At 50.3% G+C, this 26203-nt stretch overlaps 1 protein-coding gene across 4 annotated transcripts in view; it reads left to right on the plus strand.

Moving 5' to 3' along the window:
• PRKCB (protein kinase C beta) overlaps positions 1 to 26203 on the plus strand; it is a 244397-nt gene that overhangs the window by 101033 nt on the left and 117161 nt on the right. For 3 of the 4 annotated variants that reach the window (XM_075011091.1, XM_075011088.1, XM_075011090.1), the window contains 2 exons: positions 18096 to 18207; positions 20929 to 21057. In XM_075011091.1, coding sequence (XP_074867192.1) covers positions 18096 to 18207; positions 20929 to 21057 — 241 coding nt within the window. Of the gene's footprint in view, positions 1 to 8401; positions 8491 to 18095; positions 18208 to 20928; positions 21058 to 26203 lie in introns of those variants that run through there. The other variant, XM_075011089.1, reaches the window with a different exon arrangement.

Consider the following 26203-nt stretch of genomic DNA (forward strand, 5'->3'; position numbering starts at 1 on the left):
ACCTCAATCCCTGGGAAAATAATGGAGCACTTGGAAGAGGGGAGAGTGATCAAAAGTAGTCAACATGGATTCACCAGGGGCAAGTCCTGCCTGACTAATCTGATTAGCTTCTATGACGAGGGAACAAGCTCTGTGGACATGGGGAAGTCAGTGGATGTGGTATACCTTGACTTCAGCAAAGCTTTTGATACGGTCTCCCACCTCTGTCCATAAGATAAGGATATATGGATTGGTTCCTTGGACTATAAAATGGATAGAAAGCTGGCTTGATGGTTGGGCCCAGTGGGTAGTGGTCAATGGCTCAATATCTGGATGGCGGTCGGTTTCAAGTGGAGTGCCTCAAAGCTTGGTTCTGGGGCTGGTGTTGTTCAACATCTTTATTAATGACCTGAATGAGGGACTGAATTGCACCCTCAGCAAGTTTGCAGATGACACAAAATTAGGGGGAGAGGTAGATAAATTGGAGGGTAGAGAGAGAATCCAGAGTGACCTGGATAAATTGGAAGGCTGGGCCAAAAGAAATCTGATGCGGTTCAACAAGGAGAAGTGTAGAGTCCTGCATCTGGGGCAGAAGAATCCCAAGCATTGTTATAGGCTGGGGACTGACTAACTCAGCAGGAGTATGATGGAAAGGGACCTAGGGGTTATGGTGGATGAAAGGCTGGATATAAGTAAACACTGTGCCCTTGTAGCCAAGAAGGCTAACAGCATACTAGGGTGCATTAGGAGGAGCATTTTGAGCAGATCTAGAGAAGTAGTTATTCCCTTCTGTTTGGCACTGGTGAGGCCACATCTTGAATCTTGTCTCCAGTTTTGGGCCCCCCAGCATAAAAAGTATGTGGATTTGCTGGAGCAGGTTCAGTGGAGGGCAACAAAAATAATTAAGGGACTGGAGCACAAGACCTATGAGGAGAGGGTGAGGGATTTGGGCTTGTTTAGTTTACAGAAGAGAAGACTTAGGGGTGATTTAATAGCAGCCTTCCACTTCCTGAAGGGGAGCTCTAAAGAGGAGGGTGAGAAACTGTTCTCAGTGGTGTCAGATGGCAGAACAAGGAGTAATAATCTGAAGTTGAAGAGGGAGAGGTGTAGGTTAGATATTAGGAAAAACTGTTTCACCAGGAGGGTGGTGAAGCATTGGGATGTGTTGCCTAGAGAGGTGGTGGATTCTCCATCTCTTGTGGTTTTTAAGTCCTGGCTAAACAAGTTCCTGGCTGGGATGATTTAGTAGGGGTTGATCCTGCTTGAAGCAGGGGACTGGACTAGATGACCTCCTGAGGTCCCTTCCAGCCCTGTGATTCTGTATTGTCCACAGACTTTGGTAGACTCTTTGTCAGGTAGGGTGTGACAAAGAACCCTCAAATTCATGATACTTTTTATACCCGTCAGCAGAAAAATGGTGTGGTAGCCAATTGCCACTTTAGCTCATAACTAATTTGAGACAGTTCCCCTAATTTTCAGTTTAATTCAGATAATTCTGACAACCTCCATTCGCCCCAAGGTCAGATTTTATCTCTTTCCCTCCTTCCTGCGGCTCAACAGCTATATTGTTGCACTTGGTTCATGTACACTTTACTTTTAAGATAATGTAGGTGTGTGGGTTGGGAAGGCCATGTTGGCACCTTTTGAAGACCAATTCTCTTTGTCTTGTTAAAACCATCTTCAGTCACCCCTCTGAGTCAGATGCCTTCTTTTTAGAAAATTTTTCTTACCTATTTAAGCATTTTTTGAACCAGACAACCTCCATTTTACATCCCTTCTAGCCTTGTAACTTATTATTTTCAAGGCCTTCCTTCTACTTGCTACTCAAAGGCCTTTCTCTGCAGCATCTGTACTTTCACGACCAAACTTAAGCGAGCTCTGCTTTTTGAATTCCCATATTTATTCTGCGGATAAGTGAGTTCTTTGAGTCTATCAACCTGTCTTAACAAAGAGGAGTTTAAGGGGAGATTTGAGTACAGCCTATAAGTGTCTTCCTGGGAGCAAATATTTAATAATGGGTTCTTTGGTGTGCTGGGGGAAGGTTTAATACAGGGGTCCGCAACCTCCATAGTGAGAAGAGCCATTTTATCAAATTCGGTTACAAGATCAATCCTTTGAGAGCTGCAGTGTGCGTGCATACGAGACCTTCCTTAATAAATAATACCAAACTGTTCTTTTTGTCACCCCTCTTCTTAGAACAGCCACACAGTGAGTTGTGCTAGCTAGACAGTTTAAGTCACTTTCATCCTGGGGTTGAGCGCAAATGAGGACAAGGAAGAGGCTGCGCCTGAGGACAGGCTGTTCAGCAGGAAGGAGCAATGTTCCCATCAGCTCTCAACACCAGTGTTTCTCAGCCTTTTTATAAAGTGCCCTTTAAAAAAAAAAAAGTACCCACAGTACCCACTTCAATCCAATTCCCCCTCCCGCAAAGCCAGGCACCCCAGCTTCCCCCCGGCTTTAACCCAATACCTCCTCCCCCAGGGCCAGGCAACCCCAGCTTCCCCCCGGCTTTAACCCAGTCCCCACTCCCCCAGAGCCAGGCACCCCCAGCTTCCCCCTCAGCTTTAACCCAATACCTCCTCCCCCAGGGCCAGGCACCCCAGCTTCCCCCCTGGCTTTAACCCAATACCTCCTCCCCCAGCTTCCCTCCTGGCTTTAACCCAATCCCCCCTCCCCCAGAGCCAGGCACCCCCAGCTTTAACCCAACCCCCACTCCCCCAGAGCCAGGCACCCCCAGCTTCCCCCCGGCTTTAACCCAATCCCCCCTCCCCCAGAGCCAGGCACCCCCAGCTTCCCCCCTGGCTTTAACCCAATTCTCTCTCCCCCAGAACCAGGCACCCCCAGCTTCCCCCCGGCTTTAACCCAATACCTCCTCCCCCAGAGCCAGGCAACCCCAGCTTCCCCCCTGGCTTTAACCCAATTCTCTCTCCCCCAGAACCAGGCACCCCCAGCTTCCCCCCTGGCTTTAACCCAATTCTCTCTCCCCCAGAACCAGGCACCCCCAGCTTCCCCCCAGCTTTAACCCAATCCCCCCTCCCCCAGAGCCAGGCACCCCCAGCTTCCCCCCGGCTTTAACCCAATTCTCTCTCCCCCAGAACCAGGCACCCCCAGCTTCCCCCCGGCTTTAACCCAATACCTCCTCCCCCAGAGCCAGGCAACCCCAGCTTCCCCCCTGGCTTTAACCCAATATCTCCTCCCCCAGAGCCAGGCACCCCCAGCTTCCCCCCTGGCTTTAACCCAGTCCCCATTCCCCTCCCCCAGAGAGAGTCACCCCCAGCTCCCCACTGTAATCTGTTGCCGATGACTCACTGGAGCCAGCACCACCATCGCCACTGCCAGGCACTTCTCCCTTAAAGTGCTGGGGAGGGGCGCGTGTGCGACTGGTGCAGAACACTCCCCTGGCTCAGAGCATTTGATTGCTCAAAGAGCTGTGTGCGCCTCGGGCACGTGTACCCCCCAGACTTGTCTCGCGTCCCAGGGTTGGCACCCTGCTAGCAGAGTGGGGAACCTGCCTGAGGCAGCTCTGTGGCCAGGCCTTGCTTGGAGGGCTCTTTTCCGGAGAGCTTGTAGACAGCCGCAGAGGAGTCAGCAGTGGCAGCATCTGGAGCCGCAAATGGCTCCTTAAAGAGCTGCGTGCGGCTCCGGAGTTGCAGGTTGCTGACCTCTGGTCTAATATGATCCACTGCTTGGAAGTTGAAGGAAGATTAAATGCAGACTGGACAGGCAGACTGATGTACATTTTGAAACTGGGGATACTTATCCTTAGACCTGACAATTTTTAAATAAAAAGATTAAGTCACGACTGGCTGGTTTTTTTCACTAAAATATCTGCCCCAGGAAGTCTAGTGGGGGAACTCTATGGCCTGGGTTGTACCATCAGCTCTGTGATCCCGGAGGCCCCTTCAGCCCTGGAATCTGTGCTGAGGTTTGAAATCTGTTTCCTGGCACTGAAATGTATTAACCTGACATTTTGCCAGCCACTGGGAAGTGCCTTAGATGTGTGGGGTGGCAGTCTGGAGCTGGGAATTGTAACTAGGTGGAGGTGAATATAGATACTCCACTCAGCCACTTCCTTGAAAAAATGCAGGCGCAGGGAAAAGAGCAGAATGGCTTTAGCCATCTGCCATGCAGAGCACGTAACGAACACTGGAATTCTGTGCTGTAGTGGCAGAGACACCGGTTACAGAGCAAAATTTGTCTGGCTTCTGTGCTGGGTTGCAGAATGATTTTCAGATACCAGAGAGCCACTAAACATCTCTCATTAGAGCCCAACATGATCCAGGGCTGCAGCTTTTCACTCTGTGTATTAAAAAAATCCCTCCAAATAAACCAGTCCTTTGTACAACTGTGTAATCGTTGGCTCCCTTTTTGCTTGATTAATGCTGTGTAGTGAGGTTCCGTGGCACTGAGTAGATGTAGCAGAGCAGAATACGGCGTTGTAGTGTTTAAAAGTCTGAGTAAGTCGTCATTTCGGAATTATAGTGCTTATTCCAGACCTGTGAACAAATGAAGAAGAAATGTTGATTGCAGTGGATTGTGAAGGGACCAGCTTTGCAGCTTGTTCTGGAGCTGTGTTTGAAAATGCTGCATGTTCACAGGTTTTCCTGTAAAACAACAAAGCATCAGTTGGCACCTGCATTTACGACTGGTGTGGTCCTTTCCGCTTATACTGTAGTAATGTGGCATGACGATTAGTGCATATTTAGCCTGGAAATGGCAGAGGTGAAACTACTGGGTCACCTGGTTCAGTGCAGTTTGGCACTCAGCTGTGTTCTGTAGAGAACATTGCTAGTTTATGGCCTTTTCCCATTGTCACTGAACGGCACTTGGGGCCCCTCTCCTGTACAACTATGGTTATTCTGCAGATCTCTTGGGGTTTTTTGCTATCTGGAATGTTCAGTGATGTTTAGGGTGACCATATCTCCCTGTCCCAAATAGGGGACAGGGAGATATGAGGGGAAGGGGCGGCTCCTGCTGGCTGCACCAAGCATAGGGGAGCTGGCGCTCCCTTCCTGGAGCCCCAGAAAAGTGGCAGCTGTGGGTGCTACCCTCCCGGAGCCCCGTGAAAGTGGTGGCCATGGGCGCTGCCCTCCTGGAGCCTTGGGTAAGCGGCGACAGCAGGCACTCCCCGCCCAGAGCCCTGGGAAAGCGGCGGCCATGGGTGCTCTCCACTCGGAGCCCTGGGGAAGCTGCAGTCATGGGTACTGCTGCCCCCAGCCCCAGCCCCCGGGGCCTAAATATGGGACAATTCATCCCTTTTAAAAAATACGTAGGGATGCCTTTTTGGCATCCCAAGTATGGGACTGTCCCGCCCAGTACAGGACGATTGGTCACCCTGGTGATGTTCAGATTAGCTGCCTTATTGCTGAAGTTCATCCTTTTTGTGTCCAGCTATATTCTGAAATCTTACTGAAATTCTTCTCTTACTATTGGGGAATGATCCAGACAAGAGCATCAAAAATGATTAAAGGTCTAACAAAGATGACCTGTGAGGGAAGACTTGAAAGAACTGGCTTTTCTTATTTTGGAAAGGAGACGACTGAGAGGGATCATAACAGCTTTCAGGCACCTAAGAGGCTGTTATAGGGATGAGGGAGAAGAATTATTTTCCTTAACCTCTGAGCATAGGACAAGTAGCAATGGGCATAAATTGCAGCAAGTGACATTAAGTTGGGACATTAGGAAAAACTTCCTAACTATCAAGATAGTTAAACACTGGAATAAGTTGCCTAGGGAGGTTGTGAAATCTCCATCATTGGAGATTTATAATAGCAGGTTAGACAAACACCTGTCAGGGATGATCTAGATGGTGCTTGCTCCTGCCATAAATCCAGGGGACCGGACTCAATGACTTCTTGAGGTTTCTTCCATTTGTAGTATTCTATGATTCTATGATGAAAATTTCTTCTAAAGCATCTGCTAGATTTCCCTTAATATTTTTCTTATAGTACATTTTCAGGCCTCTTCCCATTAGGCCTCTGTAGTACACATTGGCCTGACTTTTAGATAGCCCTTGGGAAGCTTCCTTGTGTAAAGTAACTAAGATGCACAAGTATCGATTTTTAAACCCTTTTGATGCATTTTAATTAGTTATGGAAAGGACACTGTTTCCGTGCTGTGGGTTTGCAGTGCTGTTATGCTGTAAAGTCCTTATGAAATTCATTTTAAATGCTCTTTGTTTGAGCTGTTAATTCTTCAAAAGATATCATTTAAAGCTTTCCACATAACAGTCGCAAAGTACTGGTTGCAGCTGTTATGCAGGGCCCAGCAAATCTGAATGTTCACAAGATTAAAATCTTGCAGACCACTGATGTGCTTTGGAAATGCACTTGCTTCCTCCCAGCCAATTAGTAAGGGTGGGCACATTGCTGGGAAAGGACAAATATGATCCCTGTAGTGAAGGACAAAGCTCTGTAGGCTTCTGGCTGACCTGCTTTAATAATAGAAGAACCAGCAGAGAAATTTCAATGTCTTCTAATGTGTAATTTTGTGTTAATATAAACCTGGGGTAAAATTTGCAGAATACCTTAGGCACCTAAATTCCATTGATTCCAAAGAGAACTAGGTAATTCTGAAAAGCCTTTCCCTAAATGTTCTTTTTTTTTTTAAAAAAAAAAAAAAAAAAGTCCGAGGTTGGTGACTTGACAAGTTGTGAGCTAAGGTTTAATTTTTGCACAACATTAAAATATTCACTTCTAAGCAAGTCTCAGCCACTTGCCAAAGAGGTGAATGTCAGGGATGCTTTGTAGAACAAATGAATACAAATGAGCTGGCATGGCTCGGAGCATTACGGAACAGCCCGGTCTCTGGGTAACGAGATCATGAATCACGAAGCCCGGTCTCCAGCGTGGCACAGCAGGTGTGGTGCTTTTGTTAGTGGGAGGTGGGGTGTGGGATTACTTGTCCATTGCTGTCTCCGTTTATCGTATCCATGCTGTCCTTCTTGCTCACAAATGGGGAAAGAGCGTGGGGCTAGGAACAGTTTGCAGAGATAATTACAGGTCATCGCTTTCTCCTTGTGTAACCACAAAGCTGCTATGACTCTCTTATAGGCTTATGCTCTTGAGCACAGCTCCAGTTCCCCTCTCCTACACCAGATTGCTGCCTGGCTTGTCATGGCTTCAATTGATGTCATTAATCAGACACTCTCATTAATGAGGAGGAGAAGATGACTGCCACCTTCCCTTTTGCCAATGGCATCATGGCTGCCTCCCCTGTTTGTTGCAGGGTGTCCAGCCAAAATCTACTGTGGCTCTGTGAATGGTTGGGAGAGGGTCTTAACCACAATTGGGAATATCCTCACTCCAAAGATGAGCCATCCGACAGTGCAGCCAGTCGTTTTGAAACGTGGCTTGTGGGCCAGGGTGGGGCTTTTGGCTGGAGTGACCCCACCCTCCTTTATGATCACATTTTAATCTGATAAAATCTATCCCATGAAGCCTCTAACTCGTCACAGACTCTGGCAGTGTAAATACAGTCCCTAACAAAGAAGAGCCAGCCTTGCACAGGGTGCCAACGTCTAACCCTCAGAGGAGGAGGAAGATTCACAATGTATATTTAAGTGACTTATAAATAAATGAGCCTCTTGCAGCCAGGAAGCCATCCTTTTTGAAAGGATAGCACGTTAAGTAACAAGATCTACCCAATTATAGATTCACTGTCAGACTAGAACGGTTCCAACGCCCTGTCCTTGGGGTACATCCTGACAGGTAGATTTCAGTTTGATAAAAATAAAGGAGCAGGGGAATGGAATGATCAGCCGAATCTGGTTTCAAAAGCTACCCATGTCTTTTCTTGGCTGACCATGGCTCCTGGCTTTGCAGGAAAGGCCAGCGCCTCTTGCAGCTGTGTACGGAGTCATGGATCTCATCCTCTTCTCTGGAGGATCTGGGTTTCTGTAAGCCAGGACTTCCCATCACAAAGGGAATTGTTTGTGTTCCTCTCCTGGGCAGATAGTCCCTAAGGGAGGATTCAGACCTTTGCAGGGTTAATTGGTATCTGGCCCTGATTTTTTCTTTTTCTTTTTTTTCTTTCTTTTCTTTTTTTTTCAGACGGTGGTAAAACTCCTATTGGTTGCAGTAATGTGGGCTTGGGACCAGGGTTCCCTCTAATTCTTTGTCCATCCATGGGCGGAATAAATTTTGTTACGTGCACCAAGATGTGTGAGATGTACACCACCAACAGACGCACACACTGCACGCTGCTGACTGTGGGCGGCTGCAGGCGCTCTGCTTATCAGCTGGGCAGCTGCTGAATCTTTCCTGAGCAGCCGCCCAAGCGCTCAGCTTACAGCCATACTGGAGTCCTTCTGCGTCCCGTCTCAGTGAGAGTTCCCATTGAGCAGAACCTGAGTGGGACTCAGGGGAGTGGAGAGCGAGCACCCTGTCACTGTGGAAGATACAAAGGAAAACCTCAAACTGTGGGCAGTGTGGACCTGGTGCCTTCTGGCTGTGTGTGGCTGGTGTTTGCATGACCTTTCCAGGGGCCTGGTTGTGGATGCAGATAGGGCATGTGAGCTGCAAGAGTGTTCCCTTCCTCCCCCCTCTCCCCCCCTGCACCTACCCAAGTCTGACATTGTGGGGAGGCAGACCGGCCCTGTGCAGGCCTAGCACTGAGGCTAGCATCTCCCAAAGGAGCATTGCCAACCTTCTCAGGCAGTGGAGCTAAGGGGAGGCAAGGGGAGAGAACAAGCACTTGTGGCAGCCTGTGAAGCTGTGGTAAAAATCCAGGCCCAGCCAGAATCCTCCTAGAAGCCTTCACTGCTGCACGGCCCTGACTGAGTCACCTCCCAGGTGACTAGAGTGTTAGAGCTAGTTGGGCTCGTGTGGCTAAGTTTGCTTGTGTGGCTCAGTTTGGGAGGCCCCAGTATTGCTGTCATATTCCAGCAGGCAGACCTTCCTGCCCAGGCAGAGCTCTGCATCACCAGCCCCTCATGTTCCAAACGCTGGGATACAGGCCACTGAAATAATGAAAGAGGCGTAAAAATCTTGAGACATTTAAATTTTGGGTTTTCTTTTTACCTTTCTGATTTCTGAGCTGGCAGGCAGGGTGCCTTGCAGCCATCTTTTCAAGCTTTTCTCTGCAGTGCAGAGTCTAGACATCCTAAAAATGACATAGAAGATTCTTGTGAAATAACAGGATTCCAGGAGCAGAGTCTTTATGGAAAACACTAAATATAGCAAGAACTATAATAAAACGTCAGCGTTGGAAACAAGAAGAGCCATGCTGACTGTAGGGAGTCACCCTGCAGGCCTAGGACTCTGCCCCAGCACAGTGGGCTTGGGACTGGTGAAATACCAACTCCCTTCAGTGTTTGTCAGCTCAGATTTATGATGAATGTCTCTCCTTGGTTTGAGCAGGTTCTGCTGCCACAGGTGGAACCTCTCTAGTCTGGCATTCTTTGAGCCGGCAACATCTGTGGTCCAGGGTGATTTTACTGAGCTGGATGTCCACTTGTCACGGGTGGGGCCAAGTTTCCTGTGGAGGCATAAAGTTTGTTTCCAGCCACCAGTGCTGGCTCTCGGCATTCTGGGCTGTTATTTACCCTAAGCATCTTCTAAGAGCCAAGTATGCAAAGGAAGTGCTGGTAACGTGCTAGACTAGTGGTTCCCAACCTGGGGCCCTGGGGAAAAAAAAATCATAGGAAATAGAATTGGTTTTGATGGGGGTCGGCGAATGTTTTGCAGGTGTGACTGAAGGTCCACACTAGTGAAAAGGTTGGGAACCACTGTGCTATCGACCTCCCATAGTCTGGCAAATTCTCTCGTCCAGCACTGGTCAGGTCCCCAGGGTGCTGGATTAGAGAGGTTCAAGCTGTCGCCAGAGGCCTCTTATTGTTCTGAAAGACACCATGTGAAGCTCGATCTTTTTATTAGCTGCAGCAGCTCATTATTTAATTTACAGTATTTACCCTCTGGAGCTGCTGGGAGGAACTCCTTGCTGGCGGCGGCGGCTGCTGCTTCAGAAATGGTGGTGGGTTTTTTTAGGTCTATTTGACCGTGTTAAAAATGTCCTTTACGTAAATTACTGCTGTAGGTGTGTACCAGCTGTGTGCCCGGCTCGTGGGGGCTTCAGCTCAGCTTCTCAGCACCAGCCTATTTAAAAGCTTAAGCTGAAGTGTTAATTACTGTCTGCAGTAGTCCATGGCGTAGAGCTGTGGTTCCTTTCCTTTGTTACCAAGCAGTTCCAAAGGTTGGTCTCTTTGCAGAAAGGAATTTAAAAGGGGTAAAAGGCTAATGCCTGGTTTCTGAGCATCGCTTGGTAGCATGGAAATCAGCAGTATCTTCAGGAGGCTTTTGGTATATGAGGTTCATGGTCCGTGCAAAAGATGAGCAATTAATTCTGCTATTTGCACCATCACTGACTCTGCTGAGTCTCTCCTGCCATTCTGAAAATGTCTGATGGGTATTGCAGGCAGTGTTCTGGAATGTTACAGATTGCTGTGCTGTGCTTGGCATTCAGTTGTGGGCCCAGAAGCATGTGTCAGAGGCCGATGGTTTTAGCCAAGTTCTCTGAATACTTCCAGGTTCTATTCACAGCAATGCAGTGACCATCTATTGTATTTCATCCATTGTCTTCCCTGTTGGTCACTCTTTTGTTCCATCCACTTTTATTCCACCACTGAGCTCCATTGAGGAAGCTACTGCACATTCTCAGAGCTTACTGTTTGGAAGCTTTTCCTGAAACCGAGCCTGTGTTAAAATCCCTCCCGTGTGCTCCCAGTTATTTGAATGCTCATCCTCTATTGAGCCATTGCCTCCTGCTTCTTGTTCCTTTAACAGCCGTCTCTTGAAGTCACTGCTCAGTTCATCGCTGTTGGAATGTTTTCTTGTTGTTCATTGCAGTGGCCCCGCGGGAGCCAGACAGGTCATTATAGTTTCAGATTATGAATTTTCCCTCCATTCTTTAGTTTCCTGATAATGTAAATGTAACAGGGGCCAAACCAGAATTCTTATTTTAGTTTTGCTCTGCCTCAGCCTCTGAGCTCAGGGCCCTGATGCCTTCAGTGGTGCCCGGCTGGCATTTGCTTACTTGTATCATCTGTTTTCTTATTTTTATTGATGAACTCTGCTATTGCTTTGCCATACAGATTGCACTGAGAGTGGGGAGCAAGAGGGCTATTTGATGGGCCCAGTAAAAGCACCAGACTTAGACCAGAGTAACTCAGTTAATCTGGGTAAACCAGTAGCTACTCTGGATATTCCCCTACACAACTGAGATTAGAAGCTGCCCCATGAACTGTGTTACAATGATTCCATGCTCAGAGTTTCAGCCTTGCACAGTATTTCAGGTGCTATCTCTTCTAAATTATTGAATCAAAATGCACATTGTTCCTGTCCCAGCACTGAGGCCTCAGGTATGTTGCTCCTTGTCATATTACTCACTCATGTTTCAAGGGTTTTTCTACCCTGTTACTAACTCTCTGAGACAGAAGGCTGGTGTGTGTCAGGTAGTTCTATGTGTCTCCTCTAACTGCCATTGCCTCTTACCAGCTGGCTACTTATGCCCCACATTTAGCACAGAAGTTTGTCATTATGAAATGCACATTACAGCTTCCAGCTGCGGGACATGTCTAGACCCCTCCAGCTTGCATGGGGCCAGATTTGTGGCAGCTCCAGATCTAAACAGGTGCAGTCTCATCTGCAGTCATGCTGGGATCTCCACAGCGTCAGCTCTGTGCTGCATGGCAGTCTTACTGAGCAGAGCGCCTTCTTCTTTTTAAAGGCACCTCCCGTTAGCTCTGATTACTCTTACTTAGCAGACACCTGTTGCCATGACAGCTGGGTGCCATTTGCATAATTAGGCCAAGGAAACATTTGTGAAAACTGGCAACAATATATGGCCTTCACAGCACCAACTCAAACTTCCTCCAAAGACACACACACACACACACAAATGGCAACTAGGTGATCCAGGGGCAGAACCCAATTCGTGAAAAACCCTCAGACTGCAAACTGCCCTTGCCAATGTGCAACTCCAGGTCTTTGCATCAGGGATGAGCAGAGCTCCTGCCACTGACCCCTCAGTTTCATGTGGAGTATTTGATCTGAGTGTATTACCATGCACTGGCAGAAGCTTGCTGCTTTTGCTCATGCGGTGAAGGCAGCACAGCTGTTGGCCAGGGATGTCCCCCTCCCAGGTTCACTGAGAAGATAAGAAGGCAGTAGCTGTGACCAGGAGAAAAATACTAGCAAAGTGCACTAAAAAGACACTTTAGCTTTTGAATCTGGTCATCACTGCTGGCTCGTGAGCCGATAGTATCAGTGTCTTGGCAAACTGAGACAAAAAGTGTCCGATCCATAAGCAAAAGTATGAACCTTCCCAAGGTGGATCTTGCACCTTTCCTTGAAGTGGAAACAGGGTCTGAGATGGGCCTGTGGAAGGCCGGAGCACTGCAGAGGCTGCCTGCCATTGCTGACTGGCTGGGAGATGCCGTCCCATCCTAGAGGATGGTGAGCTGGCCCCTAATATGAATGCTCTGTCGTCTCCCATTTGGCAGTGGACATGGTCAGTGCTCTGCTCTGATGAGTACAAAATACTACAGCTGATCTCCTTGCGGATGTAGGCTGCCATGTGGACATCATGCCACTGTTTCCTATACGTACTGATTTCTAGTAAAACATCAAGACTTGGTCCTTATGCTGCAGTCAGGCTGCGTCTGCACTTACCTGGAAGTACCAGAAATTGACTTTGCAGCTGTTGACTTCCATGCCTGTCTTCATGGCAGAAGGTCAACAGGGAGTGCTCCTCCCGTCGCCTTTCCTTAATACCAGGCTGCTCAAAAGAAGTTCAGGGGTCGACATTGACCCTGGAACGTGCCGTTTGGCGCATGCACGGAACGGCTCCCCAGAAGAGCGAACTGATCTTCTGTGGTGAGTGTAGACCCAGTGTGAGGATTCCTCAAGGGCTGCCCCAGGCTCTAGAATCAGGATCCTGGACAGCTCCACTTGGCTGACCTCAGGGAGTTGCTCACCACAAAGGGAAGCTCCTCTGTGCTGGAGATGGTGCTTCCCTGGGGTCAGTCAGTGGACACCCCCAGTGGTAAGGGCCATCCCAAACTTCCCAGCTTCCCCTCTACAGACCAGGTGCACTACTCCAACCCCCTTTTGCTAGTGAACAACTTCAGCACAGCAGTCACGGAAGGTGTGATTTTTTTCACAACGGGCATGATCACGGCATTGTCCTTGGAGAGGGGAAGAGAGAACCACAGGTGACTGTCTGGTCAATGCGCCACTGGACGTCATGGTGCCAGGACCATAACAAAGCTGAACGGAATAAATGAGTTGTGCTGTGGACTGCAGCTGCCACCCTAAGAAACCACCTCCTGGAGCTTTGCAAAGGCCGGGCACATGCCCGTGTTGTGTCAGGGAACCCCAGAAGGGCCATGTGGAAGGACAGACTTTTCCTTCCCTACCTGAGACGGGGAGCCCAGCAAAGTACTTTGGGGAAGTGGGCAACAAACTCTGTCTGTGCTGGATACTGCAATGCCAGCCCCAGGGGTCCCAGGCCAGGCAGGGGCATTTGGAGGTTACCCTAGTATAAAGAAGGTGGCATTTCTGCTGCCCATCACCTGCCCCCGCCTAGATACAGCCCCCTCCAGCTCTGAGCTCTCACCAGAGATTCGGGTCACCACAGGTGGCTGCCATTCCTTGGGGGAAGATGGGGATTCAGAGAGCCCCTCCTTTCAGGTATGCATGTCTTTCACACGAGGGTGGTGTGAGCAGGGAGCGAGGGCGGGGGGGGGGGAGGGGGGATGGGACCCTCTTAAACATCATAGTGCTGTCCTTGGCACCTCAGCCTTTGTAGCTGGGTCTTAGACTGCCCTGCCTAGAGCGTTAGTGAGTGTCTGACTCTCTGTGCACTGTGTACCCGTGTGTTCCTCCAGGTGGCTGGCTTGGAAGAGGCTTTCCTCAGAGAAACTCTCAGTGCTTCTTAATTTTCTCAGTGTTTTGTCTCTCAGGAGACATTCTGTGCTATTCTGACCATCACAGGAGCCCGTCTGATCCCAGCACAGTGAGTATCTGGGAGATGGACCTCTTCAAGCGACCCTGGAAATAACTTAGCAATGACTCTCCCTAGCACGTGTACATGAGGAGGGCTGAATGCTTGGTGGTGAGCTCATTGGAGGCAGGAGAGAATAGCCAAGAATAGCCCACCTGGGGCATGTGCGCGTTAAATGGAAGAAGGGTGGGGGTATGCTGTTTCCTTTGTCTGAGTGTTTAATAGCCATTGTCCTTTGCTGGCCTGACACTTTCAGTACTACAGCAAGTTTCCTGCTACTCCTTTGGATTGGACTCTTCCAGTAAGCCTCTCGGGAATAACCTTTGCAAGGCTCCTGCTCTCCCTGCAGTTTGTTCTGGCAGAACAGTCTGTGTCTGAGCTGCTTTCTGTGCTGAACATGGACGATGGAGAGCAGAGTCTGTGGCTCCTACACTGCTCAATAAATAAGAGATTTCAGGTTCTTTGGTTGGAGAGCATGGTCCTGTTCTTGCTGGCTGTCTCTGCCCAGTCGCTGAGATTGACATGCAGTTTCCCAGGCACTGACCCGTCAGTCTGATACAGACAGCTTCTGAATCAGTCCATGCACAGTGCAAACACAGGCACATGGGAACTGGAATGAACCAGAAATAAAGAGATCCTTCTTGCGCAGGCCAAAGCTTATTACAGTGATTATTTTTGAGCTTTCACGCAAATAGAGCTGAGATTAGAAACATCAAATGCTGGTCACTTTTAAAGACTTCGATGCCAGGGAAAGTTGTATCTGCCTAAATCCATAAGCTTCTTTACACAGTAAATGGACTGTTCGCCATTTTTGTGAGCACTTGTCTTGTATTTACCCATTCTTATTCTTAGATTTAGGGCCAGAAGGGACTGTCTAGCCTGGCCTGTGCAATGTACGCCTTGTAATTTCACCTAACTACCCCTGGATTGACCCAATAGTGTGGATTAGCCAAAGGCACATCACCCCAAGGGGCAGCCTTTGCTTCTTCAAAGCCTACTTCTTCTGATTTTGGCCAGCAGCGCTGCCATGAATTGGGGGTTGGGGGCAGGTGACATTTTCCTGTTGGCCAAGTAATGCTGTAGGTGCAACATGGCTGCTTCACGGCAGCATCAGTCATGACTTGGAGTGAGGCAGGGGATGGGGTCGGGGGGGGAGTCAGAGGGCTCGAGAGAGACACGGGTGGTGCCCCCTAGACGTCTTTAATGTTCCCGTCACTAAGTTTTCACAAGTCTGAAAGTTTCTGCTTTCCTTTTTTAGTGCTGAAATCCAAGCTTGACTTTTTCTCTGAACTCTCTGTGCTGTCTCATTGCCTCTCCAGGGAGCGCAGGAGCTTTTCAGAAGTACGATGTCATGTAATGAACTAGCTTTCTTGGTGTTTGGAGAGTCCCAGAGGACAGGTTAATTGCTGTTAACCCTCATCCTCCCAGGCTTCCTATTATCCAGATGCCAAGCCCAGCTATTAAAAGGAAGTGCCTTTTGTTACGAAGCTGAAAAAGGGTTTCTTAGGGTAATGCGTGAGACCTTTTCTGTTTTCCAATGCAATTACATTTGCTGAGGCGTGCGCACCCATTCTTGCACTGAACCAGGCTGAATGAAATGGAGCTCCATTATTGCCCTCTCTCCAGTAGCACTTGAGTTGTCTGGGCTGTCAGGAAAGGAAGCCTGTAGTGGATCAACATAATCAGTGCAACTGGGAGATTAATTGCAGTGAAGCTGAGCACTTTCATATAAGGAGCCTGGGCTGTGCTGACGGCCATGCTTAGCTGAGGCGGGTATGGGATTCTCTGTTCTAGCTCTTTACCTTGGATGTTTATTTTGAGTTGCAATTTACAGAACGCAGACGTCTCTTACATGCAGGGCACCTCACCCACCCATCAGGAATAGGGGGTCAGGTCAAAAGACTGAGCCAAGAGCAGCTCTTTCCCAAGCCAGCAAACGAGGAAACAATAATGAACTCAGCCCAGTCTTTCCAGGAATGCCAGCCCTTGCTGTGGCCCAGCCGCTGACATCCAGGAAACCAGGCTTGGAACATGTCCCAGAATGTTAACAAGTTCAGGTTGTTTTAGACCAAAGTGGCATGTGGCTTCCAGCCTAGATGACACCTCCTGGGCAATGCTGCTGAAAGCTCCTCCATATATAACCAGGAGACTCCAGATTGAGCTCTTCCTGTGTGCCCGCCATTGATCGTGGGGGGTGCAGCCCAATATCAGCCAGGTTCAGGGAGTGGCACCAATGCCAGTTATGGACAGCATCGAGCAGGGCAGAGGGTGTGTACTCGTGCTGCTCACAGACCCGAAGCTGTCCAGCCAGTTCCAGGTACCAGCAGCCGCTGTCAGTCAGCGGGAGGGCTCTTGCTCTTACCATAATAAAATTAAAGCGAGCGTTTAGAAATGGCTATTGAGTGACACTTCTCCAGGGTGGATTGCAGCTAAATAAAACTTACAAAGTGGGCTGGTTAATCAGGCTTCAATTACACAGGAGGATGCTGCAGAAAAAACCCATTGTGCTGCCAACACTTGCTTTTTGTTTTCCATTTGCGCTTGTTCTGTTCTTTGTTCTTGTTGACCTGTGGAACTGTGCGCGTTCTCCCACACAGCGATACCACAGGTAGGGGAAGGGCTAATGGATACAGTGAGGAAACAAGGTACAACCACAATTGGCTTGCACTCCATTCCCCAGCCAAACGTGGGCACTGACTGGCAATGGGCAATATTATGTGTAACAACTTAAGCTGGTTGGAAACATTCCAGCAAAACATGTTGTTGTTGTTCCAACTTTCTGCTTTTTGTGGAAATCAAAACACTTTGTGGGGAGGGCTCCATTTTGGGGAAGCTGCAGAGGAAATCAGGCAGGTGGTCTCTGCTGTGTCATCCACCTGACTTCTTGGCAGTTCAAAGGCCGGGTGCCTCCAGAGCAGGGTACCTCAGGCATTCTGGGTTTGGGAAACCCACGGGGGTCCTGCCCTGACCCCTGGCTTCATTCCCTGGTGGGTGAGAATCTCAGACATTCCAAACTGGAGCAAAACCAAACTCTAAAGGGTCAGAAACCTGCACAATGGAATTCTGAGTGTGACTCATGATTTACACTGGCGATGTCTGTGTCTTCTGAATGGGCCTGTGTAAGTCAGAAGAGCACTGTTCCTGCCATATTACTGCCCAAGATAGTCACAACCTCTACAGTCATGGTCCCGGGTGCTTTCTGTGGTTACAACATCTTAGGTTCACACGGGGCCTGGGACTTAAGGTGAGGAAGGACCATTCAGTCATTTCATCTGACCTGCTGTATGACTCAAGCTGGAGTGTCCCCGTGTACTCTTGGGGTGAATGACTTGTGTCTGGCTAATGCATAATTTCCAGAAAGACCAATAGCCTGGATCTGAAGCCAACAGAGGTGGAATCTCCACCACTTCCCATGGCAGTTTGTTCACAGGGTTACTCACTTTCCCTGTTAACAATTATTTCAAGCTGGACTTTGTCTGGCTGTAGCTTCTAGCCACTGGTTTGAGTTCTGCCCAGGGGCCCTTCCAGCACTGGAATTGCTACACAGCAGGGATGGGTGCCCAGAGTGAAAGAGATTGTCTCAGTTTGGGAACTGGCTGTTGGGGGAAGTGGGTAAATACCTGACATCACTAGGAAGAATAGGATTAGTTGGTTCTTCTAAGTTACTTGGTTCCCTTAGTGTGGGCAGGTGGCTGGTTGGCTCCAGAGCGTAAGGATGTTTATTGTGCAGTTGTGACGTGGAAGGAGATCTTGTGTATCACCACCTCACTAGGACTAGTGAGTGCGGTGCAAGAGCCTGTGTTCAATCACGTAGGCTTTGTGCTGACTGCACAAGGGTGAATTTCACCCCATTGGCTCCCAGGCTAAGAACTAACCTGGCCAACAAGATACTTTGTTTCTGTTAATGAAATGTTACTGGATCTTTATGGAGGTGATCCAGCTCCTGCTGAAATCATTGGGAGTTGGATGCAGCCTTGACGCTTTATCTCTGCCAAGCCAGGTGGTGCATGGCAGGCTGGGAGCTGCGGGAGCAGACGGGGGGTGTGGGGAGCTGTCGGCTGATACGAGGTATAAGTCTACGTTCTACCTTGGTTTCTCTTTTCTGTCTCTTCTAGGATCCCAGGAGCAAGCACAAATTTAAAATCCATACCTACTCCAGTCCCACCTTCTGTGACCACTGTGGCTCGTTACTGTATGGCCTCATCCACCAGGGGATGAAATGTGACAGTAAGTGAAGCTCTGTGTCATGGCCACAGCTGATCTAAAGGGGCATGGCAAATCTGGTGATCTGGGGACAACGCTCCCAGGATGAAGTGTACGGGTGAAACTTCCATTGACTTGGGTGGGGCTGAGATTTCACTTCCTGTCTCACCCTGTCTCAATGCCCCTAACAGGACTGCAGCTTGGGGTGAAATGCTCACTGGAATAGACACAAGTTATGAGTTCTAGGCCATGATACTTGCTGGTTGTTTTCCTGGTGTTCACACAGAAGGCATAGCCGAAAGGGGACTACGGCTACGTCTACACGTGAAGCCAACATCGAAATAGCTTATTTCGACGTAGCAACATCGAAATAGGCTATTTCGATGAATAACGTCTACACGTCCTCCAGGGCTGGCAACGTCGATGTTCAACTTCAATGTTGCGCGGCACCACATCGAAATAGGCGCTGCGAGGGAACGTCTACACGCCAAAGTAGCACACATCGAAATAAGGGTGCCAGGCACAGCTGCAGACAAGGTCACAGGGCGGACTCAACAGCAAGCCGCTCCCTTAAAGGGCCCCTTCCAGACACAGTTGCACTAAACAACACAAGATACACAGAGCCGACAAATGGTTGCAGACCCCGTGCCTGCAGCATGGATCCCCAGCTGCCGCAGCAGCAGCCAGAAACCCTGGGCTAAGGGCTGCTGCCCACAGTGACCATAGAGCCCCGCAGGGGCTGGAGAGAGAGCCTCTCTCAACCCCCCAGCTGATGGCTGCCATGGAGGACCCGGCAATTTCGACGTTGCGGGACGCGGATCGTCTACACGGTCCCTACTTCGACGTTGAACGTCAAAGTAGGGCGCTATTCCGATCCCCTCATGAGGTTAGCGACTTCGACGTCTCGCCGCCTAACGTCGAAGTTAACTTCGAAATAGCGCCCGACGCGTGTAGCCGCGACGGGCGCTATTTCGAAGTTAGTGCCGCTACTTCGAAGTAGCGTGCACGTGTAGACACAGCTTACAAGTCAGGCATGCTTCTGCACAGCAGTCAGATTCACTGTAGGTAAAATTCCACCTTCTCAGCCCCAACTTGATTTTCTAGGAGTTTTAAAGGGGGAAGTAGCCTCTGACGTAGGGGGAGGGATCTTCTCCCAGTCAGTGAGAGAGCAGAGATCCAGGACATGCAGGCTACTAGCATGACTGAAATGCCCCTCTTGACCCTCATGGTCATGCTCATGGTGTTACCCAAGTACTGTGCCTCACTGCTGTGATGGATTGGGGAGCAGAATGGCCCAGGGCTCTGGAACAGGGGAGCTCCCTGGCTGAGATCAGGAAAGAGAAATGGCCTAAGGCTCTCTTGGGACTACTCCAGCCTTACTGGCCAGGCTTTTCTAAGGCTCACTGAAAAGAAGGCAGGAGAGAACTTCTCCAGCATTTTTTTTCTCCCTTGTCCCCTTTCCCCAGTCCCAGAGAGGCTGGTGTGCAGTCCCCACAGGTGAAAATTTTCTAGAGTTGGGGGGGCTCAGAGGCATTGCAGTGGGCTGGATGCAGGGTGGGGTGGAGTGTGTGACTTTCAGCTCTAGGTCAGGGGTTCAATTCCAGCCTGTCGGGTAGTGACCAGAGGCCCATAGCATGGAATGGTGGTTCAGTCGCCATTGTGGAACAGCCTGTGAAGCTTTACAATTCCAGAGGGTCTGGGCTCTGTCCCCTGGGGGCTCCTCAGCCTTCTCATCTGCCTCAACAGAGCCTGAATCCCCATTTGACCTTCAGCTGTGATCCCTCATTGGTAGGGCAGTTGATGGGGGAACATGGGAGGACACATGGGGGTGTGGGCCTTACGCAGGTGCAGAGGGAAAGCCTGCGATAATTTCACACTACATACACAGACTGACTCCTGGCCATGTGCTGGCTTTCAGCACCACCCTGTGGCTGTCCCTTGGTGGTGACAAAATGCTCGATGATTTATGTCGCTTCAGACTCCCTCCCCTCCTCCCAGAAGGCGTTTTCTCTGTGCTCGTGCAGGCGTTCAGGTGCAGTAGTTGGTGGAATTCATCAGGGAGCAGTGACAGAGAGATCGCTTTGTCGCTCAGATGCTAATTAAGTCAATGGCATTTCTGTGCCGAGGGAGATGTGCAGTAGCTAACTGCACTGGTGATGAGTACAGAACATTTGCTTGACTGGGAAACCTGTGCAGCTGCCAGGGGATTGCACGTTGCTGGGCGTGTGATGTGCAAGTTTCCCCATAAATACAGCACTGTGGGGACTGGTGCAGGCCCTGCGAATTGATCATCACTTCCAACACATCACCAAGTAGAAAGAAATGACTCAAGTTCAACAAGTGCCCACAGTCTCAGTCCTTTCCAGATTCAGCCTTCTGCAGAGCATTGCACCAGTGTGGAGCAGGTGAGGAGAGTCCCACCCTCCCTGGTGATCAAAGCCGGCAGAGAAAGGCCTGGGCTGTTTCTGGATGTGATCCTGAGATGAGAGCCTCGCTGGCAGACCCCTGTGCACAAGCCTCTGCCAAGCTGAAGCTACCCAGCTGGATTCTGCCTAGGCCCAGTGGTCTGTCTGCAGAGCTGGAGCCTGAGTTTGTCTCGATTCCCCCATGCTCATGCCCATCTCAATGGAGATTCAACTTCTTGCCCTGCTCTGTTTTGAGCTCCCAGGCGAGCGCCAGCTAGGAGCTGAATGTAACTGTGCCACCTCCCTGGTGTGGAGTAAAAGTCTGTTTCTTTCTGTGCAGCCTGCATGATGAATGTCCACAAACGCTGTGTGATGAACGTCCCGAGCCTGTGTGGAACGGACCACACCGAGCGCCGGGGCCGGATACACATCAAGGCGGATATAGACAAGGACGTTCTCACCGTTGTAGGTAGGTCCGTGGCTGTGCTATGCAGATGCACAAGTCCTCTAGTTGCTCACTGTTGTCGCCTGCTGTGCTGGAAACTTGACATGACCATGGGGCATGCAAGTGCTGGAGCTGCTCACGCCTGTGCTCATGCCCGTTGGTGGTGAGTTTGGGAGAAGTGGCCTCTTACTTCTCTGGCTCGAATTCTGCCTCCTCTTCCTGATCCAAACTGACAACTCCCACCCCAGGGCCCCCATCTGCTGGTCCTGCTGGTGGCTCTCTCATGTAGACCACAGGCTCTTTGGATGCAGGCCTCTAAGGATGCCAGTGAACACAGATCCAATAACAGTCTGCTGGTGTGCGTGCTACTCCCCAGGGCCAATGGTAACATGCCCAAACAATCTGTTAATGTAGAGTGGTGCTTGATCCTCAAAGCCCTGCAGGTTCACGGCGGCCTGGCTCCGTGATCAATAGGTGGGGCATATCAGGGCAGCAAGTTACCTGGGCATGTGGTGCCTGGGCTCCAGGAATATTCTTGACCCAGGGGACTTACTCCAGCTGTCCTTGTGCCCTTCCCCCGGCGCATCCTCCAGCCCTGCCTGATGCCCCCAGGTGATTCAAGGTGGCCCACCGCTCCTGGCGATGCAGCAGGGCTAGAGCAGCTTCCTGCCCCCTCTGGCTCCATGCACCGCTGCTGACACACCCTTGCGGTACCTGGGTGTGTGGGGGGGCGTGTGTGTCTATGTGCTGCACCTGCCCTGAGTGCTCCTACGACCAGTAGCGCCCATGGCACATTATCTGTGGGCAGCAATGCGCGGAGACACCCACACGCCACCCAGGTAAGCACCATACCCTTTCCTCCTCCCCCACTCCTTACCCCCCCAGAACCTGCCCCCCTCTTCCTCTCTTGGACCCCCTGCCCCAGCCCAGAGCCTGCCGTCCTCATCCCCTCCCGGACCCCCATCGCTCAGCATCCAGACTCCCTGCCTGGGCCTTAGGCGGGTGGGTGTGGGAGGAGTGCAGGTGTTGGGCATTTTGGGCACCAGCAAAATTTCTGCAAACCTGCTGCCCTGAGGCAGACGCGACCTAGTGAGGATCTCCGAAGGCAGAGGGGAAGTTCCAGGAGGGTTGTGTCTCCGGGTGGGGAACATGGAACACCGGCGCCCCTTGCGGTGTCTGGCACACAGGACACACACAAGTGCAGGAGGCGGGAGAGCATTTGGGCTCTCACCAGGGTTGGGCTCTGCCTCCAGTAAGCCCCTGCTCAAACACTGGTCGAGCCTCCATTCCTGATTGCCGGCGCCCGCTGCACATTTGCGAGGGCTCCGAAGTCCTGTCCGAGGGGTCTGCGGGAGAGACAGCAGCTGAGGACTAACTATCTGTAGACCCGGGCTGTGGAGGAAGGCGCTAGCAGCCAGGATGGTGTTTGAGGCAGAGGAGGGCTCTGGGCTGTCTGGGAGGGGCAGAGGCTGACTCAGGGCATGAGGGTGTTTCTCTGGATGGAGTGCGACGTGTGGCTGCACTGACAGGAAGGAGGGCCTTGCCCAGCACTAATGTCACTGCTTGTGTGGCTGTTTCGGCTAGCTTCTCTCAGGGACGGGTCTGGGTAGGAAGGACATACAACTGTATGGAATGGACAGGCCTCGGCTGGTGGGTCTCTGTTACAACCCTCCTCCCACCTCCCAGGCCAGCCAGGCCTCCAGACTAGTCCATGAATTTTGGGCTCCCCTCTTTCTGTACCAAGGGCTGAGTCCCACCCTCTGGGCTCTCCCAGTTCTTGAGAACAACAAGAAGTCTTGTGGCACCTTATAGACTAACCGATGTTTTGGAGCATAAGCTTTCCTGGGCAAAGACCCGCTTTGGCAGATACATCTGATGAAGTGGGTCTTTGCCCACAAAAGCTGATGCTCCAAATTATCTGTTCGTCTATAAGGTGCCACAAGACTTCTTGCTGTTCTCGAAGCTACAGACTAACACGGCTACCTCTCTGATACTTGTCACCAATTCTCGATGGCGTCTTCAGCAGAAATCTGCTCACCAGCTCCCTGCTGTGCCGATCTGGCTTCTGGGAGGAGATTCGGAGTTTATGCTGCTCAGATGCTGGGGGTCTGTGGTCAGGCTGGGGCACCCCAGCTCCGGGAGTGAGATTTGAAATAGAGGGGCTGCCTGTGGGGACTCTTGTGTTGCCAGCCACGGAATGAGATCCTCAGTTTCTTGTTCAGGTGCCTTCACTGCGAGGTGACCACAGGCTGACTCCAGCTAAAGCCTTTGTGCTGGGAAACAGGGATCACAAGCATCTGAAAAGACAAACTCGGCGCCGGAGATAACATTTTGTTTTCCACATCCTCCCTCTCCTCCTTTGCCCACCCTTGCACTTCTGGCTACCAGTGCTGTCCCTCTGAGCCATGCTGAGAGGGAGAGTGTTGCTCTAAAATGTTCAGGGAGCTCCCAGGTGTCTGAGGAAACTTTGGTGACTAAGTCTTGCACTTTGTGAATCAGAGGAGCAGTGTTGGTTGTGCTGGTACTTTGTACTGAATACCAGCACTTTGGCAGCCCCGGCCACGGGATAGCCTGGGAGGGGGCAAGCCGGCTGAGTACCAGCTCCTCTTTGTCTTATAGAAAAGGCACTGAAAAAAACACTACAGGCATAGAGCCCTGCAGATCTGCAGATACCTGCCTTATATATGTGGGTATCTGCATCCGTGGATATGGGTGGGGGTATCTGTGCAGCCGCATTTTGGTGTTTGGCCTGGTACATGCCTGAATACCTAGGTGGGACTTTCTAAGGGGGTTTGGAGTATGTGTGTGAGTCCTATGGAATAAAATGGGAAAGGGTCTCAGAAAAGAGCTCCGTGGCATGATTCAGGGTTGGGAAAACCTGCCTGAAAGTGAGAGATATAAGAAGCTCAATCTGTAGTACAGGATCATGATTAACCCCTGGAAAAACTTGGTTAGGGATGTGGTAGGTTTTTTTGTCACATGAAGCCTTTAAATCAGGACTGGTTGTGTTTCTGAAAGAGCTGCTCTAGCTCCACCTGATATTATGGCTTCTAATCACAAGCTGAGGTTCTCTGGCCTGCGTTGTGCAGCAGGTCAGATTAGAGGGTCACACGAATCAATATTTTAATTAAAAATGTTCACTGCTTTTGAAGAGGTTCAGGTGTTTGATGGAAAACCAGGCAGGTTTTTTTGGCAGTGAGGGGAGTGGCATTTTGTAAAGAAACCAGTATGTTTCAAGGAAAACTCTCCCAAAATGATTTTGTCAAGCTTTTTGCAGGGGCAAAAAACCCCCAAGCCCCTCTCCTTTCCCCAGCAGCTGCTCACATGCCTTGGCATGCACGTGATTTAAATCCCTAGATTTTATGCTGGGATGGGGAGGGCTAGACGAGAGAGAAATCTGTGGTCCCCCCAAAGTCTGTCCAAAGCCTCAGCAGAACCATCTGTAGCTCTTTGAACCCTTTCATGGGGTGCTGAGGAAAGTCAAGTGCACTTGAAGGAATGCTTCATTTACAGCCCTTTGTGGAGGTGTCGGTGGAAACCTCTCATCTGATGGCTCCCGGAGGAAGTCCAGGAACTGTACTGTACTCTCCAGCTTTTACACATAGCTCATGAAGGAGGAGAGGGGGCTCTCCCTGCCCCAGCATTAGGTGGCCTAACTTCTTGCTCTTGATGGATGGGATCTTTGGGGTCTGCTTGAGATTTTCAAAGCACAGGCAATGCCTGAATGTGATTGTACACCTCCCTTAGGGAAAGGGGACCCGAGCTGGCAGAGGGAGCTCTGTGCTGTGCACACGCTGGGCAGGGTGTCGTACGTTATCCCGCCATCACCTGCCCTGGCACAGCTTGGTCACTCAATAAACAGTTCTCTTCCCCCAGCAGCTGTCTTGTTTTGAGAGCAGGATCACAGATATTCAGGACTGTCCTGCTTCCTCCTGGGAGGCATCTGGAAAGAGAGTAGGTGCTCTAGGCCAGGCACGGGTGACCGACTGCTTGTGTAGGTTGAAGCACCGCTGAGTCTAAGTGCTAACCCAGGAGAACCAGTTGTAATTCCCGTGGGAGGAGTGGAGCTATTTAAGTGATGCCTTTTGAGCCCCACTGATAAGTTGGGCAGCATTGCCAAGCATGGCGTGCTGACCTCTTTGCTTGGAGAGTGGTGACAAGTTGCTGTTCCCTAAAGGGCCTCACTGGAACCCTGTGGGAATGGGTAGAACAAAGGCCTTAGCATCACCGTGCCCTGCTGCACCAGGAGATGCAAATGCGTGGTTCAGAAAAGACCAGGGTCCACAAGCACAGAACCATGTGGATAGAAGGGACCATCACATGTAAACCCTTGCCAAGGGGCAGGATTGGTCAGCTCCAGACAACTCCCCAGCCTCCTCCTGAAAATTTCCTGCAAATGAGCTTCCACAACCTCCTGAGGTGTCTGTTCCATTGTCTTTCTCCCCTGACAGTTAGGAAGCATTTCCTGAGACTCAATCTAAATCCTTCTTGCTGGACTTTGAACCCACTGCCTCTGGTCCTGCAATCCCTCAAGGTCAAAGTGACCCTGTGGGAGGGAGATCCATTCTGCAGAACAGCCGAGTCAGACAGTTTTAACTGGAAGGCAGGTTTGTGCTGTTAACGTGTCTCCTGAAAAGTCTGACAGAACTCTGAGTTTAAGAGTGCTTCGTTGGGAACCTTGCTAGCTGTTGGCTTTGTTTCTCCCATCCCCATGCTTTTTTTTTTCCACAGGCACTGAGCCTGTGCCTGGAGCACCTCTGGAATTTCCCATTGGGGTGATTTCTGACATTAAATGCTTGCATCACATCACTGGAAATTTTCAGAGAAACTCAATCTTCCCCAAAATTCCGGTGTGCCCAGCAGAAAGCTGGAAATGCTGTCTGCCTGCCTGGAAAACTCGCAGGAATTTCTCCTCCAGGCAGGAAAGCAGAAACATTTCCTCATGGCTGTTCCCACACAGAATTTCTCTGCAAACCTTTTCCCAGGAAAACTCCAGCAGTTTTGACTTCTTCTCTTTATTTGAGTTGAAGGTCTTTTTCAGGAACATGAGGGCTTTCCCCAGAAGGGATTTCCATGTTCTGCTTGCCTTGGGAGTGCTCCTGCTGTCTGGACCCCCAGCCCTGAGTGCAGAATGATTAGTGTGCAGTGTCCAGAGATGAGCCGTGCCAGG

Source organism: Carettochelys insculpta, chromosome 16 (assembly GCF_033958435.1).
Source record: "Carettochelys insculpta isolate YL-2023 chromosome 16, ASM3395843v1, whole genome shotgun sequence".
In the NCBI taxonomy this organism is placed as follows: Eukaryota; Metazoa; Chordata; order Testudines; family Carettochelyidae; genus Carettochelys; species Carettochelys insculpta.